The sequence below is a fragment of the Oncorhynchus gorbuscha genome, linkage group LG24 (genome assembly GCF_021184085.1).
Source record: "Oncorhynchus gorbuscha isolate QuinsamMale2020 ecotype Even-year linkage group LG24, OgorEven_v1.0, whole genome shotgun sequence".
NCBI classification, from domain to species: Eukaryota; Metazoa; Chordata; class Actinopteri; order Salmoniformes; family Salmonidae; genus Oncorhynchus; species Oncorhynchus gorbuscha.
In genome coordinates this window covers 53,606,825-53,626,851 of record NC_060196.1, presented here as the reverse complement: position 1 = coordinate 53,626,851, position 20,027 = coordinate 53,606,825, and the positions used below count along the sequence as shown (strand labels likewise).

Sequence of the window (20,027 nt, the reverse complement as noted above, 5' to 3'; positions counted from 1 at the left end):
ATTTAGGAACAGTAATGTGCTCGTAGAGTATATTAGCAGGCCATTGAGGAACAGTAATATGCTGGTAGAGTATATTAGGCCATTGAGGAACAGTAATATGCTGATAGAGTATATTAGCAGACCATTTAGGAACAGTAATATGCTGGTAGAATATATTAGCAGGCCATTTAGGAACAGTAATATTCTGGTAGAGTATATTAGCAGACCATTTAGGAACAGTAATATGCTGGTAGAGTGTATTAGCAGGCCATTGAGGAACAGTAATATGCTGGTAGAGTATATTAGAAGGCCATTTAGGAACAGTAATATGCTGGTAGAATATATTAGCAGGCCATTTAGGAACAGTAATATTCTGGTAGAGTATATTAGCAGACCATTTAGGAACAGTAATATGCTGGTAGAGTGTATTAGCAGGCCATTGAGGAACAGTAATATGCTGGTAGAGTATATTAGAAGGCCATTTAGGAACAGTAATATGCTGGTAGAATATATTAGCAAACCATTTAGGAACAGTAATATGCTGGTAGAATATATTAGGCCATTGAGGAACAGTAATATGCTGGTAGAGTATATTAGCAGACCATTGAGGAACAGTAATATGCTGGTAGAGTATATTAGCAGGCCATTGAGGAACAGGAATATACTGGTAGAATATATTAGGCCATTGAGGAACAGTAATATGCTGGTAGAGTATATTAGCAGACCATTTAGGAACAGTAATATGCTGGTAGAATATATTAGCAGGCCATTGAGGAACAGTAATATGCTGGTAGAGTATATTAGGCCATTGAGGAACAGTGATATTCTGGTAGAGTATATTAGCAGACCATTTAGGAACAGTAATATGCTGGTAGAATATATTAGCAGACCATTGAGGAACAGTAATATGCTGGTAGAGTATATTAGCAGGCCATTGAGGAACAGTAATATGCTGGTAGAGTATATTAGGCCATTGAGGAACAGTAATATGCTGATAGAGTATGTTAGCAGACCATTGAGGGACAGTAATATGCTGGTAGAGTATATTAGGCCATTGAGGAACAGTAATATGCTGATAGAGTATATTAGCAGACCATTTAGGAACAGTAATATGCTGGTAGAATATATTAGCAGGCCATTTAGGAACAGTAATATTCTGGTAGAGTATATTAGCAGACCATTTAGGAACAGTAATATGCTGGTAGAGTGTATTAGCAGGCCATTGAGGAACAGTAATATGCTGGTAGAGTATATTAGAAGGCCATTTAGGAACAGTAATATGCTGGTAGAATATATTAGGCCATTTAGGAACAGTAATATGCTGGTAGAGTATATTAGCAAACCATTTAGGAACAGTAATATGCTGGTAGAGTATATTAGGCCATTGAGGAACAGTAATATGCTGGTAGAATATATTAGGCCATTGAGGAACAGTAATATGCTGGTAGAATATATTAGGCCATTGAGGAACAGTAATATGCTGGTAGAATATATTAGGCCATTGAGGAACAGTAATATGCTGGTAGAATATATTAGGCCATTGAGGAACAGTAATATGCTGGTAGAATATATTAGGCCATTGAGGAACAGTAATATGCTGGTAGAGTATATTAGCAGACCATTGAGGAACAGTAATATGCTGGTAGAGTATATTAGCAGGCCATTGAGGAACAGGAATATACTGGTAGAATATATTAGGCCATTGAGGAACAGTAATATGCTGGTAGAGTATATTAGCAGACCATTAAGGAACAGTAATATGCTGGTAGAATATATTAGCAGGCCATTGAGGAACAGTAATATGCTGGTAGAGTATATTAGGCCATTGAGGAACAGTAATATTCTGGTAGAGTATATTAGCAGACCATTTAGGAACAGTAATATGCTGGTAGAATATATTAGCAGACCATTGAGGAACAGTAATATGCTGGTAGAGTATATTAGCAGGCCATTGAGGAACAGTAATATGCTGGTAGAGTATATTAGGCCATTGAGGAACAGTAATATGCTGATAGAGTATGTTAGCAGACCATTGAGGGACAGTAATATGCTGGTAGAGTATATTAGGCCATTGAGGAACAGTAATATGCTGGTAGAGTGTATTAGCAGGCCATTGAGGAACAGTAATATACTGGTAGAATATATTAGGCCATTGAGGAACAGTAATATGCTGGTAGAGTATATTAGGTCATTGAGGAACAGTAATATTCTGGTAGAGTGTATTAGCAGGCCATTGAGGAACAGTAATATGCTGGTAGAGTATATTAGGTCATTGAGGAACAGTAATATTCTGGTAGAGTGTATTAGCAGGCCATTGAGGAACAGTAATATGCTGGTAGAGTATATTAGGCCATTGAGGAACAGTAATATGCTGATAGAGTATGTTAGCAGACCATTGAGGGACAGTAATATGCTGGTAGAGTATATTAGGTCATTGAGGAACAGTAATATGCTGGTAGAGTGTATTAGCAGGCCATTGAGGAACAGTAATATTCTGGTAGAGTATATTAGGCCATTGAGGAACAGTAATATGCTGATAGAGTATGTTAGCAGACCATTGAGGGACAGTAATATGCTGGTAGAGTATATTAGGCCATTGAGGAACAGTAATATGCTGATAGAGTATATTAGCAGACCATTTAGGAACAGTAATATGCTGGTAGAATATATTAGGCCATTTAGGAACAGTAATATGCTGGTAGAGTATATTAGCAAACCATTTAGGAACAGTAATATGCTGGTAGAGTATATTAGGCCATTGAGGAACAGTAATATGCTGGTAGAATATATTAGGCCATTGAGGAACAGTAATATGCTGGTAGAATATATTAGGCCATTGAGGAACAGTAATATGCTGGTAGAATATATTAGGCCATTGAGGAACAGTAATATGCTGGTAGAATATATTAGGCCATTGAGGAACAGTAATATGCTGGTAGAATATATTAGGCCATTGAGGAACAGTAATATGCTGGTAGAGTATATTAGCAGACCATTGAGGAACAGTAATATGCTGGTAGAGTATATTAGCAGGCCATTGAGGAACAGGAATATACTGGTAGAATATATTAGGCCATTGAGGAACAGTAATATGCTGGTAGAGTATATTAGCAGACCATTAAGGAACAGTAATATGCTGATAGAATATATTAGCAGGCCATTGAGGAACAGTAATATGCTGGTAGAGTATATTAGGCCATTGAGGAACAGTAATATTCTGGTAGAGTATATTAGCAGACCATTTAGGAACAGTAATATGCTGGTAGAATATATTAGCAGACCATTGAGGAACAGTAATATGCTGGTAGAGTATATTAGCAGGCCATTGAGGAACAGTAATATGCTGGTAGAGTATATTAGGCCATTGAGGAACAGTAATATGCTGATAGAGTATGTTAGCAGACCATTGAGGGACAGTAATATGCTGGTAGAGTATATTAGGCCATTGAGGAACAGTAATATGCTGGTAGAGTGTATTAGCAGGCCATTGAGGAACAGTAATATACTGGTAGAATATATTAGGCCATTGAGGAACAGTAATATGCTGGTAGAGTATATTAGGTCATTGAGGAACAGTAATATTCTGGTAGAGTGTATTAGCAGGCCATTGAGGAACAGTAATATGCTGGTAGAGTATATTAGGTCATTGAGGAACAGTAATATTCTGGTAGAGTGTATTAGCAGGCCATTGAGGAACAGTAATATGCTGGTAGAGTATATTAGGCCATTGAGGAACAGTAATATGCTGATAGAGTATATTAGCAGACCATTTAGGAACAGTAATATGCTGGTAGAATATATTAGGCCATTTAGGAACAGTAATATGCTGGTAGAGTATATTAGCAAACCATTTAGGAACAGTAATATGCTGGTAGAGTATATTAGGCCATTGAGGAACAGTAATATGCTGGTAGAATATATTAGGCCATTGAGGAACAGTAATATGCTGGTAGAATATATTAGGCCATTGAGGAACAGTAATATGCTGGTAGAATATATTAGGCCATTGAGGAACAGTAATATGCTGGTAGAATATATTAGGCCATTGAGGAACAGTAATATGCTGGTAGAATATATTAGGCCATTGAGGAACAGTAATATGCTGGTAGAGTATATTAGCAGACCATTGAGGAACAGTAATATGCTGGTAGAGTATATTAGCAGGCCATTGAGGAACAGGAATATACTGGTAGAATATATTAGGCCATTGAGGAACAGTAATATGCTGGTAGAGTATATTAGCAGACCATTAAGGAACAGTAATATGCTGATAGAATATATTAGCAGGCCATTGAGGAACAGTAATATGCTGGTAGAGTATATTAGGCCATTGAGGAACAGTAATATTCTGGTAGAGTATATTAGCAGACCATTTAGGAACAGTAATATGCTGGTAGAATATATTAGCAGACCATTGAGGAACAGTAATATGCTGGTAGAGTATATTAGCAGGCCATTGAGGAACAGTAATATGCTGGTAGAGTATATTAGGCCATTGAGGAACAGTAATATGCTGATAGAGTATGTTAGCAGACCATTGAGGGACAGTAATATGCTGGTAGAGTATATTAGGCCATTGAGGAACAGTAATATGCTGGTAGAGTGTATTAGCAGGCCATTGAGGAACAGTAATATACTGGTAGAATATATTAGGCCATTGAGGAACAGTAATATGCTGGTAGAGTATATTAGGTCTGAGGAACAGTAATATTCTGGTAGAGTGTATTAGCAGGCCATTGAGGAACAGTAATATGCTGGTAGAGTATATTAGGTCATTGAGGAACAGTAATATTCTGGTAGAGTGTATTAGCAGGCCATTGAGGAACAGTAATATGCTGGTAGAGTATATTAGGCCATTGAGGAACAGTAATATGCTGATAGAGTATGTTAGCAGACCATTGAGGGACAGTAATATGCTGGTAGAGTATATTAGGTCATTGAGGAACAGTAATATGCTGGTAGAGTGTATTAGCAGGCCATTGAGGAACAGTAATATTCTGGTAGAGTATATTAGGCCATTGAGGAACAGTAATATGCTGATAGAGTATGTTAGCAGACCATTGAGGGACAGTAATATGCTGGTAGAGTATATTAGGCCATTGAGGAACAGTAATATGCTGATAGAGTATATTAGCAGACCATTTAGGAACAGTAATATGCTGGTAGAATATATTAGCAGGCCATTTAGGAACAGTAATATTCTGGTAGAGTATATTAGCAGACCATTTAGGAACAGTAATATGCTGGTAGAGTGTATTAGCAGGCCATTGAGGAACAGTAATATGCTGGTAGAGTATATTAGAAGGCCATTTAGGAACAGTAATATGCTGGTAGAATATATTAGGCCATTTAGGAACAGTAATATGCTGGTAGAGTATATTAGCAAACCATTTAGGAACAGTAATATGCTGGTAGAGTATATTAGGCCATTGAGGAACAGTAATATGCTGGTAGAATATATTAGGCCATTGAGGAACAGTAATATGCTGGTAGAATATATTAGGCCATTGAGGAACAGTAATATGCTGGTAGAATATATTAGGCCATTGAGGAACAGTAATATGCTGGTAGAATATATTAGGCCATTGAGGAACAGTAATATGCTGGTAGAATATATTAGGCCATTGAGGAACAGTAATATGCTGGTAGAGTATATTAGCAGACCATTGAGGAACAGTAATATGCTGGTAGAGTATATTAGCAGGCCATTGAGGAACAGGAATATACTGGTAGAATATATTAGGCCATTGAGGAACAGTAATATGCTGGTAGAGTATATTAGCAGACCATTAAGGAACAGTAATATGCTGGTAGAATATATTAGCAGGCCATTGAGGAACAGTAATATGCTGGTAGAGTATATTAGGCCATTGAGGAACAGTAATATTCTGGTAGAGTATATTAGCAGACCATTTAGGAACAGTAATATGCTGGTAGAATATATTAGCAGACCATTGAGGAACAGTAATATGCTGGTAGAGTATATTAGCAGGCCATTGAGGAACAGTAATATGCTGGTAGAGTATATTAGGCCATTGAGGAACAGTAATATGCTGATAGAGTATATTAGCAGACCATTTAGGAACAGTAATATGCTGGTAGAATATATTAGCAGGCCATTTAGGAACAGTAATATTCTGGTAGAGTATATTAGCAGACCATTTAGGAACAGTAATATGCTGGTAGAGTGTATTAGCAGGCCATTGAGGAACAGTAATATGCTGGTAGAGTATATTAGAAGGCCATTTAGGAACAGTAATATGCTGGTAGAATATATTAGGCCATTTAGGAACAGTAATATGCTGGTAGAGTATATTAGCAAACCATTTAGGAACATTAATATGCTGGTAGAGTATATTAGGCCATTGAGGAACAGTAATATGCTGGTAGAATATATTAGGCCATTGAGGAACAGTAATATGCTGGTAGAATATATTAGGCCATTGAGGAACAGTAATATGCTGGTAGAATATATTAGGCCATTGAGGAACAGTAATATGCTGGTAGAATATATTAGGCCATTGAGGAACAGTAATATGCTGGTAGAATATATTAGGCCATTGAGGAACAGTAATATGCTGGTAGAGTATATTAGCAGACCATTGAGGAACAGTAATATGCTGGTAGAGTATATTAGCAGGCCATTGAGGAACAGGAATATACTGGTAGAATATATTAGGCCATTGAGGAACAGTAATATGCTGGTAGAGTATATTAGCAGACCATTAAGGAACAGTAATATGCTGGTAGAATATATTAGCAGGCCATTGAGGAACAGTAATATGCTGGTAGAGTATATTAGGCCATTGAGGAACAGTAATATTCTGGTAGAGTATATTAGCAGACCATTTAGGAACAGTAATATGCTGGTAGAATATATTAGCAGACCATTGAGGAACAGTAATATGCTGGTAGAGTATATTAGCAGGCCATTGAGGAACAGTAATATGCTGGTAGAGTATATTAGGCCATTGAGGAACAGTAATATGCTGATAGAGTATGTTAGCAGACCATTGAGGGACAGTAATATGCTGGTAGAGTATATTAGGCCATTGAGGAACAGTAATATGCTGGTAGAGTGTATTAGCAGGCCATTGAGGAACAGTAATATACTGGTAGAATATATTAGGCCATTGAGGAACAGTAATATGCTGGTAGAGTATATTAGGTCATTGAGGAACAGTAATATTCTGGTAGAGTGTATTAGCAGGCCATTGAGGAACAGTAATATGCTGGTAGAGTATATTAGGTCATTGAGGAACAGTAATATTCTGGTAGAGTGTATTAGCAGGCCATTGAGGAACAGTAATATGCTGGTAGAGTATATTAGGCCATTGAGGAACAGTAATATGCTGATAGAGTATGTTAGCAGACCATTGAGGGACAGTAATATGCTGGTAGAGTATATTAGGTCATTGAGGAACAGTAATATGCTGGTAGAGTGTATTAGCAGGCCATTGAGGAACAGTAATATTCTGGTAGAGTATATTAGGCCATTGAGGAACAGTAATATGCTGGTAGAATATATTAGGCCATTTAGGAACAGTAATATACTGGTAGAGTATATTTGCAAACCATTTAGGAACAGTAATATGCTGGTAGAGTATATTAGGCCATTGGGGAACAGTAATATGCTGGTAGAGTATATTAGCAGACCATTTAGGAACAGTAATATGCTGGTAGAGTATATTAGCAGACCATTGAGGAACAGTAATATGCTGGTAGAGTATATTATCAGACCATTTAGGAACAGTAATATGCTGGTAGAGTATATTAGCAGACCATTTAGGAACAGTAATATGCTGGTAGAGTATATTAGCAGACCATTTAGGAACAGTAATATGCTGGTAGTATCCTGTTTTGTCTTAGATTGTCTTGTCATTTTGCTTTTCCCTCTGTTCATTTTCCCCCTGCTGGTCTTTTTAGGTTTGTTCCCCTTTTTCTCTCTCCCTTCTTCTCTCTCTTCTCTCTATCGTTACGTTCCTGCTCCCAGCTGTTCCTATTCCCCTAATCAATCATTTAGTCTTCCCACACCTGTTCCCGATCCTTTTCCCTGATTAGAGTCCCTATTTCTCTCCTTGTTTTCCGTTCCTGCCCTGTCGGATCCTTGTCTATTGTTCACCGTGCTGTGTCTATGTATCGCCCTGTCGTGTCGTGTTTCCCTCAGATGCTGCGTGGTGAGCAGGTGTCTGAGTCTGCTACGTTCAAGTGCCTTCCGAGGCAACCTGCAGTTCTTGATCAAGTCTCCAGTCTGTTCTCGTCATTACGAGTAGAATTATGCCTTTTGATTGTAAAGTTACTTTACTGGATTAAAGACTCTGTTTTCGCCAAGTCGCTTTTGGGTCCTCATTCACCTGCATAACAGAAGGATCCGACCAAAGAATGGACCCAGCGACTACAGATGCTCGTAACACTGCCGTCGAGATCCAAGGAGCCATGCTCGGCAGACACGAGCAGGAATTGTCTGCTGCTCGCCATGCCGTGGAGAACCTGGCCGCTCAGGTTTCCGACCTCTCTGGACAGTTCCAGAGTCTTCGTCTCGTGCCACCTGTTACTTCCTGGCCTGCCGTGCCTCCGGAACCTAGGGTTAATAACCCACCTTGCTACTCCGGGCAGCCCACGGAGTGCCGCTCCTTTCTCACCCAGTGTGATATTGTGTTCTCTCTCCAACCCAACACATACTCTAGCGAGAGAGCTCGGGTTGCTTACGTCATTTCACTCCTTACTGGCCGGGCTCGAGAGTGGGGCACAGCTATCTGGGAGGCAAGGGCTGATTGTTCAAACAATTACCAGAACTTTAAAGAGGAGATGATTCGGGTTTTTGACCGTTCAGTTTTTGGTAGGGAGGCTTCTAGGGCCCTGGCTTCCCTATGCCAAGGTGATCGATCCATAACGGATTACTCTATAGAGTTTCGCACTCTTGCTGCCTCTAGTGACTGGAACGAGCCGGCGCTGCTCGCTCGTTTTCTGGAGGGACTCCACGCAGTGGTCAAAGATGAGATTCTCTCTCGGGAGGTTCCTTCCAGTGTGGACTCTTTGATTGCTCTCGCCATCCGCATAGAACGACGGGTAGATCTTCGTCACCAAGATCGTGGAAGAGAGCTCGCGTCAACGGTGTTTCCCTGCTCCGCATCGCAACCATCTCCCTCCTCTGGCTCAGAGACTGAGCCCATGCAGCTGGGAGGTATTCGCATCTCGACCAAGGAGAGGGAACGGAGGATCACCAACCGCCTGTGCCTCTATTGCGGATTTGATGGACATTTTGTCAATTCATGTCCAGTAAAGGCCAGAGCTCATCAGTAAGCGGAGGGCTACTGGTGAGCGCTACTACTCAGGTCTCTTCATCTAGATCCTGTACTACTATGTCGGTCCATCTACGCTGGACCGGTTCGGGTGCTACATGCAGTGCCTTGATTGACTCTGGGGCTGAGGGTTGTTTCATGGACGAAGCATGGGCTCGGAAACATGACATTCCTTTCAGACAGTTAGACAAGCCTACGCCCATGTTTGCCTTAGATGGTAGTCATCTTCCCAGTATCAGATTTGAGACACTACCTTTAACTCTCACAGTATCTGGTAACCACAGTGAGACTATTTCTTTTTTGATTTTTCGTTCACCTTTTACACCTGTTGTTTTGGGTCATCCCTGGCTAGTATGTCATAATCCTTCTATTAATTGGTCTAGTAATTCTATCCTATCCTGGAACATTTCTTGTCATGTGAAGTGTTTAATGTCTGCCATCCCTCCCATTTCTTCTGTCCCCACTTCTCAGGAGGAACCTGGCGATTTGACAGGAGTGCCGGAGGAATATCATGATCTGCGCACGGTCTTCAGTCGGTCCCGAGCCAACTCCCTTCCTCCTCACCGGTCGTATGATTGTAGTATTGATCTCCTTCCAGGGACCACTCCTCCTCGGGGTAGACTATACTCTCTGTCGGCTCCCGAACGTAAGGCTCTCGAGGATTATTTATCTGTGTCTCTTGACGCCGGTACCATAGTGCCTTCTTCCTCTCCGGCCGGGGCGGGGTTCTTTTTGTTAAGAAGAAGGACGGTACTCTGCGCCCCTGCGTGGATTATCGAGGGCTGAATGACATAACGGTTAAGAATCGTTATCCGCTTCCCCTTATGTCATCAGCCTTCGAGATTCTGCAGGGAGCCAGGTGCTTTACTAAGTTGGACCTTCGTAACGCTTACCATCTCGTGCGCATCAGAGAGGGGGACGAGTGGAAAACGGCGTTTAACACTCCGTTAGGGCATTTTGAGTACCGGGTTCTGCCGTTTGGTCTCGCCAATGCGCCAGCTGTTTTTCAGGCATTAGTTAATGATGTTCTGAGAGACATGCTGAACATCTTTGTTTTTGTCTATCTTGACGATATCCTGATTTTTTCACCGTCACTCGAGATTCATGTTCAGCACGTTCGACGTGTTCTACAGCGCCTTTTAGAGAATTGTCTCTACGTGAAGGCTGAGAAGTGCTCTTTTCATGTCTCCTCCGTTACTTTTCTCGGTTCCGTTATTTCCGCTGAAGGCATTCAGATGGATTCTGCTAAGGTCCAAGCTGTCAGTGATTGGCCCGTTCCAAGGTCACGTGTCGAGTTGCAGCGCTTTTTAGGTTTCGCTAATTTCTATCGGCGTTTCATTCGTAATTTCGGTCAAGTTGCTGCCCCTCTCACAGCTCTTACTTCTGTCAAGACGTGTTTTAAGTGGTCCGGTTCCGCCCAGGGAGCTTTTGATCTTCTAAAAGAACGTTTTACGTCCGCTCCTATCCTCGTTACTCCTGACGTCACTAGACAATTCATTGTCGAGGTTGACGCTTCAGAGGTAGGCGTGGGAGCCATTCTATCCCAGCGCTTCCAGTCTGACGATAAGGTTCATCCTTGCGCTTATTTTTCTCATCGCCTGTCGCCATCTGAGCGCAACTATGATGTGGGTAACCGCGAACTGCTCGCCATCCGCTTAGCCCTAGGCGAATGGCGACAGTGGTTGGAGGGGGCGACCGTTCCTTTTGTCGTTTGGACAGACCATAAGAACCTTGAGTACATCCGTTCTGCCAAACGACTTAATGCCCGTCAAGCTCGTTGGGCGTTGTTTTTCGCTCGTTTCGAGTTTGTGATTTCTTACCGTCCGGGTAGCAAAAACACCAAGCCTGATGCCTTATCCCGTCTGTTTAGTTCTTCTGTGGCTTCTACTGATCCCGAGGGGATTCTTCCTTATGGGCGTGTTGTCGGGTTGACAGTCTGGGGAATTGAAAGACAGGTTAAGCAAGCACTCACGCACACTGCGTCGCCGCGCGCTTGTCCTAGTAACCTCCTTTTCGTTCCTGTTTCCACTCGTCTGGCTGTTCTTCAGTGGGCTCACTCTGCCAAGTTAGCTGGTCATCCCGGTGTTCGAGGCACTCTTGCGTCTATTCGCCAGCGCTTTTGGTGGCCGACTCAGGAGCGTGACACGCGCCGTTTCGTGGCTGCTTGTTCGGACTGCGCGCAGACTAAGTCGGGTAACTCTCCTCCTGCCGGTCGTCTCAGACCGCTCCCCATTCCTTCTCGACCATGGTCTCACATCGCCCTAGACTTCATTACCGGTCTGCCTTTGTCTGCGGGGAAGACTGTGATTCTTACGGTTGTCGATAGGTTCTCTAAGGCGGCACATTTCATTCCCCTCGCTAAACTTCCTTCCGCTAAGGAGACGGCACAAATCATCATCGAGAATGTGTTCAGAATTCATGGCCTCCCGTTAGACGCCGTTTCAGACAGAGGCCCGCAATTCACGTCACAGTTTTGGAGGGAGTTCTGTCGTTTGATTGGTGCGTCCGTCAGTCTCTCTTCCGGGTTTCATCCCCAGTCTAACGGTCAAGCAGAGAGGGCCAATCAGACGATTGGTCGCATACTACGCAGCCTTTCTTTCAGAAACCCTGCGTCTTGGGCAGAACAGCTCCCCTGGGCAGAATACGCTCACAACTCGCTTCCTTCGTCTGCTACCGGGTTATCTCCGTTTCAGAGTAGTCTGGGTTACCAGCCTCCTCTGTTCTCATCCCAGCTTGCCGAGTCCAGCGTTCCCTCCGCTCAAGCGTTTGTCCAACGTTGTGAGCGCACCTGGAGGAGGGTGAGGTCTGCACTTTGCCGTTACAGGGCACAGACTGTGAGAGCCGCCAATAAACGCAGGATTAAGAGTCCAAGGTATTGTTGCGGCCAGAGAGTGTGGCTTTCCACTCGCAACCTTCCTCTTACGACAGCTTCTCGTAAGTTGACTCCGCGGTTCATTGGTCCGTTCCGTGTCTCCCAGGTCGTCAATCCTGTCGCTGTGCGACTGCTTCTTCCGCGACATCTTCGTCGCGTCCATCCTGTCTTCCATGTCTCCTGTGTCAAGCCCTTTCTTCGCACCCCCGTTCGTCTTCCCTCCCCCCTCCCGTCCTTGTCGAGAGCGCACCTATTTACAAGGTACGTAGGATCATGGACATGCGTTCTCGGGGACGGGGTCACCAATACTTAGTGGATTGGGAGGGTTACGGTCCTGAGGAGAGGAGTTGGGTTCCGTCTCGGGACGTGCTGGACCGTTCACTTATTGATGATTTCCTCCGTTGCCGCCAGGATTCCTCCTCGAGTGCGCCAGGAGGCGCTCGGTGAGTGGGGGGTACTGTCATGTTTTGTCTTAGATTGTCTTGTCATTTTGCTTTTCCCTCTGTTCATTTCCCCCTGCTGGTCTTTTTAGGTTCGTTCCCCTTTTTCTCTCTCCCTTCTTCTCTCTCTTCTCTCTATCGTTCCGTTCCTGCTCCCAGCTGTTCCTATTCCCCTAATCAATCATTTAGTCTTCCCACACCTGTTCCCGATCCTTTTCCCTGATTAGAGTCCCTATTTCTCTCCTTGTTTTCCGTTCCTGCCCTGTCGGATCCTTGTCTATTGTTCACCGTGCTGTGTCTATGTATCGCCCTGTCGTGTCGTGTTTCCCTCAGATGCTGCGTGGTGAGCAGGTGTCTGAGTCTGCTACGTTCAAGTGCCTTCCCGAGGCAACCTGCAGTTCTTGATCAAGTCTCCAGTCTGTTCTCGTCATTACGAGTAGAATTATGCCTTTTGATTGTAAAGTTACTTTACTGGATTAAAGACTGTTTTCGCCAAGTCGCTTTTGGGTCCTCATTCACCTGCATAACAGGTAGAGTATATTAGGCCATTGAGGAACAGTAATATGCTGGTACAGTATATTAGCAGACCATTTAGGAACAGTAATATGCTGGTAGAGTATATTAGCGGACCATTTAGGAACGGTAATATGCTGGTAGAATATATTAGGCCATTGAGGAACAGTAATATGCTGGTAGAATATATTAGGCCATTGAGGAACAGTAATATGCTGGTAGAATATATTAGGCCATTGAGGAACAGTAATATGCTGGTAGAATATATTAGGCCATTGAGGAACAGTAATATACTGGTAGAGTATATTAGCAGACCATTGAGGAACAGTAATATGCTGGTAGAGTATATTAGCAGACCATTTAGGAACAGTAATATGCTGGTAGAGTATATTAGCAGGCCATTGAGGAACAGTAATATGCTGGTAGAGTATATTAGGCCATTGAGGAACAGTAATATTCTGGTAGAGTATATTAGCAGACCATTTAGGAACAATAATATGCTGGTAGAATATATTAGCAGACCATTGAGGAACAGTAATATGCTGGTAGAGTATATTAGCAGACCATTGAGGAACAGTAACATGCTGGTAGAGTATATTAGAAGGCCATTGAGGAACAGTAATATGCTGGTAGAATATATTAGGCCATTTAGGAACAGTAATATGCTGGTAGAGTATATTAGCAGACCATTTAGGAACAGTAATATGCTGGTAGAGTATATTAGGCCATTGAGGAACAGTAATATGCTGGTAGAGTATATTAGCAGACCATTTAGGAACAGTAATATGCTGGTAGAGTATATTAGCAGACCATTTAGGAACAGTAATATGCTGGTAGAGTATATTAGCAGACCATTTAGGAACAGTAATATGCTGGTAGAATATATTAGGCCATTGAGGAACAGTAACATGCTGGTAGAATATATTAGGCCATTGAGGAACAGTAATATGCTGGTCGAATATATTAGGCCATTGAGGAACAGTAATATGCTGGTAGAATATATTAGGCCATTGAGGAACAGTAATATACTGGTAGAGTATATTAACAGACCATTGAGGAACAGTAATATGCTGGTAGAGTATATTAGCAGACCATTTAGGAACAGTAATATTCTGGTAGAGTATATTAGCAGACCATTTAGGAACAATAATATGCTGGTAGAATATATTAGCAGACCATTGAGGAACAGTAATATGCTGGTAGAGTATATTAGCAGAACATTGAGGAACAGTAATATGCTGGTAGAGTATATTAGCAGACCATTGAGGAACAGTAACATGCTGGTAGAGTATATTAGAAGGCCATTGAGGAACAGTAATATACTGGTAGAATATATTAGGCCATTGAGGAACAGTAATATTCTGGTAGAGTATATTAGCAGAACATTGAGGAACAGTAATATGCTGGTAGAGTATATTAGCAGGCCATTGAGGAACAGTAATATACTGGTAGAATATATTAGGCCATTGAGGAACAGTAATATGCTGGTAGAGTATATTAGCAGGCCATTGAGGAACAGTAATATGCTGGTAGAGTATATTAGCAGGCCATTGAGGAACAGTAATATGCTGGTAGAGTATATTAGCAGACCATTGAGGAACAGTAATATTCTGGTACAGTATATTAACAGACCATTGAGGAACAGTAATATGCTGGTAGAGTATATTAGCAGGCCATTGAGGAACAGTAATATGCTGGTAGAGTATATTAGGCCATTGAGGAACAGAAATATTCTGGTAGAGTATATTAGCAGACCATTTAGGAACAATAATATGCTGGTAGAATATATTAGCAGACCATTGAGGAACAGTAATATGCTGGTAGAGTATATTAGCAGACCATTGAGGAACAGTAACATGCTGGTAGAGTATATTAGAAGGCCATTGAGGAACAGTAATATGCTGGTAGAATATATTACGCCATTTAGGAACAGTAATATGCTGGTAGAGTATATTAGCAGACCATTTAGGAACAGTAATATGCTGGTAGAGTATATTAGGCCATTGAGGAACAGTAATATGCTGGTAGAGTATATTAGCAGACCATTTAGGAACAGTAATATGCTGGTAGTATATTAGCAGACCATTTAGGAACAGTAATATGCTGGTAGAGTATATTAGCAGACCATTTAGGAACAGTAATATGCTGGTAGAATATATTAGGCCATTGAGGAACAGTAATATGCTGGTAGAATATATTAGGCCATTGAGGAACAGTAATATGCTGGTAGAATATATTAGGCCATTGAGGAACAGTAATATGCTGGTAGAATATATTAGGCCATTGAGGAACAGTAATATGCTGGTAGAATATATTACAGCCATTGAGGAACAGTAATATTCTGGTAGAGTATATTAGCAGACCATTTAGGAACAATAATATGCTGGTAGAATATATTAGCAGACCATTGAGGAACAGTAATATGCTGGTAGAGTATATTAGCAGAACATTCAGGAACAGTAATATGCTGGTAGAGTATATTAGCAGACCATTGAGGAACAGTAACATGCTGGTAGAGTATATTAGAAGGCCATTGAGGAACAGTAATATACTGGTAGAATATATTAGGCCATTGAGGAACAGTAATATTCTGGTAGAGTATATTAGCAGAACATTGAGGAACAGTAATATGCTGGTAGAGTATATTAGCAGGCCATTGAGGAACAGTAATATACTGGTAGAATATATTAGGCCATTGAGGAACAGTAATATGCTGGTAGAGTATATTAGCAGGCCATTGAGGAACAGTAATATGCTGGTAGAGTATATTAGCAGGCCATTGAGGAACAGTAATATGCTGGTAGAGTATATTAGCAGACCATTGAGGAACAGTAATATTCTGGTAGAGTATATTAACAGACCATTGAGGAACAGTAATATTCTGGTAGGGTATATTAGGCCATTGAGGAACAGTAATATTCTGGTAGGGTATATTAGGCCATTGAGGAACAGTAATATACTGGTAGAGTATATTAGCAAACCATTTAGGAACAGTAATATGCTGGTAGAGTATATTAGGCCATTGAGGAACAGTAATATGCTGGTAGAGTATATTAGGCCATTGAGGAACAGTAATATGCTGGTAGAGCATATTAGGCCATTGAGGAACAGTAATATTCTGGTAGAGTATATTAGCAGACCATTTAGGAACAGTAATATTCTGGTAGAGTATATTAGCAGGCCATTGAGGAACAGTAATATGCTGGTAGAGTATATTAGCAGACCATTTAGGAACAGTAATATTCTGGTAGAGTATATCAGCAGGCCATTGAGGAACAGTAATATGCTGGTAGAGTATATTAGGCCATTGGGGAACAGCAATATAAACTCATTATCCAGGCTTCATGGGGTTATAGCATAGGGTTTGAGGATAAGATTAATAGCATCATGGTAAATGAATGATGAACTATGTATTGCACAATATGGATTAATGAGTGGGTTGATGTTGCAGTCCAGCCAGGAGCATGACATTACAGCGTAATAAAACTAAACAGTGCGAGGAAAATGATTCATACTAAATAGCGATAGTAGTTTGTCATGAGGCAATATTACAGCACGGACATTTCGTACCAATAGGAATAGTTGTTTCTTACTGTACCATGTATGGTAATGTTGTCAGAACCGAAGGAGTTGAATATGAAATCCAGAAAGTAGTCCTCGTCAGGCAGTGCTCTGGCAGTCATGCAGTCACCTTGCAAAGCATGGTAAACTATGTATCCAAACATCACATCCATGTTGTGTGGGACACCATCATTCATCTCCTCCAGGATGTCTTGACCAGTATGACACTGCTAAATGACCACCATAACGAGGGACAGACATACACCGTTGAATAGAATATAAAGATTTTGTTGGAACAAATCTACTCAAATGAGTTTGTTAGAAAATGGGTTACTGTTGCTAACAGTAGTTCATTTGGTTTCTATTGCACAACCTTAGAAGGTACAGTATATAAAATGTGTTGCCATTCTTATTAACACAGCAGCACCAACCTGGTCGTACTGCTGATCGGGCTTGTAGTGCTTCTTCAAGTTATGGAGCAGTGTCTCTATCCCACTGCTCTCAATGTCTCCGTGTCCATCCCCATGGTCATAGCCTGTGATCTCATGGATGGAGTTGTCCGTCTTGTCCCCCCACCTCCCTGCCCTCACGGCAGAGCAGGCCTCTGAGGGAGAGCTGAGGTACAGACAGCATCCTGCCGCTACTCTGAAGAAACCCTCCTTGTGAAGGAGACCACCAGCGCTGGTGAAGTTACCCACCAGCTGGTCTACTGACTGCACAGAGAGGCACTAGAAAGAAGCAGGGTGGCTTCAGTGTTTCATGTAGATTATTTATCTACCCAGTATAAATATATGCCTAATTTATGAGAGAAAACCAACGTAGGGTCTTGTAAAGTCAGTAGTTATGACCACAAAGCTAAAGGAGTTTAGGTTGGGTGAATGTGAGACATAAAAATGAAATGTTCTGATCTTTAACAGCTATTCTCGGGTTTTTTGAGTCAGGACATACAGTGACTTGGCCTATTATCCAACAGATTCTTCTGTAGAGTCTACCAGAAGTCCAGAACTGATTAGTGGTGCTGGAGGCTAAATGCTCAACTGGAGAAACAGAAGAAAAAGTCTTGTCAGATGCACATTTCTTTTAAAAAGAGGCTGAGCTCGATGAAGGTCGACTGACCGAAAGCTCCGTATCTATTCAAATAAATGTGCATCTCACTGGAAGTGTGCAGAGATTTCTTCCTGATTCTCCAGCATCATGGCCACGTATGAGTAAGATCTCAAGCCATTGTTGCATTAGCAGAACATGCTGTTTAAGGACTGATCATTAGTGATAGTCCCAAACATGTTTGGCCAATCTATAACACATCTCTCACATAGCATGTGACAGAACACTTCCTCTACGTGGTCACAAGGGCAGATTACACCTGCCACGGTAAAGTCCAAGGCCTTCAATGTCTGAACAACAGAAAAAATGTATTCAAAAAAATGGATGTGTACATGTTTTTCTACTGTAGTCAAATTAAACCAAAATGAACACTTATTGGAGTACTTGTGGTGCAATGGCAAGATGGACAGTCATTTATTATTATTGTTTTACATTGAATGTATTAAATGACATAAAGCAGAATGCCCAATCATTTAGACGTTTAAACAGGCTGCACAGTAAAAGGGTAATACAATCACGATATATATAAATATTCATTCGTTTTACACATAAGCCATTTAAGTCAAAGCCATTGCTATAATCTATGATAATACCCTAAGACATGGAATTAGTTAAATATTGATCAGGGTGTTTTACATCATTGGTAGAACTTAATGATTTTAATACATAGTTACACAAATCTGCTACAAAACTATCTGCAATGCTGACGTCGTGTATTCTCTCTATATAATACCTACATAATAATAGCCAGAATCATTACTGTTATCATTATCATATCATTATTATTATTGCTCAGTGCTCACGATATATGTATCAATACAATTAAAATAAAGACTTGGTTCGAGACTGGTCAATAAAAATTATAATACAGATTTAGGCTTAACAAGCTAGGTCTGAAAAAGCACGATGACAAATGTACAGCGCTGTATTCCATTGTGTGTAGCGCACGGCACAGTAACAGGTGCAAATTGGACCTCGACCTTTCCTAAAACCAAGTTGAAGCGAGTGTAAGAAAAAAGTTACCTTTTCACACGACACACCAGGGCACTGCACACGCTTCTCCATCAGTTTGAAAAAGGAGCGAACTGACATTTCATCTAGGTATTCCTCTCCTGGCGACACGAGCTCCACCACTTTCCCATATACATCCACAGGTGAACCCCACGCATAGCTGAATAGGTTCAAACTCAGACATAGGAGAATAACGGGAAAATACATATATATAGTTTCCATTGTTATATTAAAATATAAATCCTCTTTAAAAAATTTTAATAAAAGTGCAAAAACAGTGAGTTTATAGAAAGAGATGATTCCGAGTGGCGCATATGCAGTCCACACACGGTTTTAAGTTCACCAAACAGCTATCTATAATCAGCTAAGTTACAGATTTCCTTGACCTGTTAGCTCGCCTTTGATTGGTCCAGAGGCGAGTTGCGCTTCGCTACCAGTCCATAAATAGGAAACCATTGCAGTTCACCTGAATATGGGGTACAGGTCCAAAATCACCTGTCTTTAATGTACACTCAGCATCAGCTGACATAATGGCAAGAGTTATGTCAATAAGAAATGTTGCTAAGAATACAGGCAAAATATTTGTGCCAACTGCAAAGTGATTCACTTACATCCTCAATGGTGACCAATACCCTGATGACCCTTTATGGGAATGCTTTTTCTGCCTGCTATCTCTCCAGTGGTGAAGAAAGCTGATCTATTAGCTAACATTCCCATTTACTAAAAGTTTGTGTATTGGGAAAATTAATAAACACAAACCATTACCGACAGCGTAAAAATAAATAGACATTTCTACAGAACCGTTTTGTAAAAAATTTATACTGATACATTAATTGATTGATATATTTTTTGAAACAGCCAACATAGTCGAGGACGTTGACTGATGAATTAATTCAGAGGCCCCATTCTCCATGTATAATCATTCTGTGGACTAAACATACTTTCCATGGACATCACTCAACATATACACTGACCGTGTGACTGGATGATTGGGTTTCATATTTAGGGCCAATACTTTTTCCTGACCATGGCTAAGAGAAACTCCTGGCCCTATTCACAATGATTCAGGCACCGATGACTTCGCTCTACACCACATCAGTGACTGGCCCAGGTGAGGCTGGTCTGGCAGAACTACCAAACACATCCTTGTGTAAATGGTCAGTGAGAAATGAGGTCAAACATGAGGCTGTTTGAAGGGTCTTTAGGTGTAAGTATGAACACCCAAAAGGTGGAAATCATTTAAAG

At 41.2% G+C, this 20,027-nt stretch overlaps 1 protein-coding gene across 2 annotated transcripts in view; it reads right to left on the bottom strand.

Moving 5' to 3' along the window:
- The window catches only part of LOC124012094 (zinc transporter ZIP4-like), an 82,506-nt gene extending 63,364 nt beyond the window's left edge, over positions 1-19,142 (bottom strand). The window contains exons 1-3 of one of the 2 annotated variants that reach the window (XM_046325496.1): positions 18,795-19,142; positions 17,099-17,395; positions 16,705-16,894 (exon numbers count right to left, since the gene is read on the bottom strand). In XM_046325496.1, the coding sequence (XP_046181452.1) occupies positions 16,705-16,894; positions 17,099-17,395; positions 18,795-19,004 (697 nt within the window). In that variant the 5' untranslated portion in view covers positions 19,005-19,142. Of the gene's footprint in view, positions 1-16,704; positions 16,898-17,098; positions 17,396-18,794 lie in introns of both variants that reach the window. The other variant, XM_046325495.1, reaches the window with a different exon arrangement.
- Between the last annotated feature and the right edge of the window lie 885 nt (positions 19,143-20,027).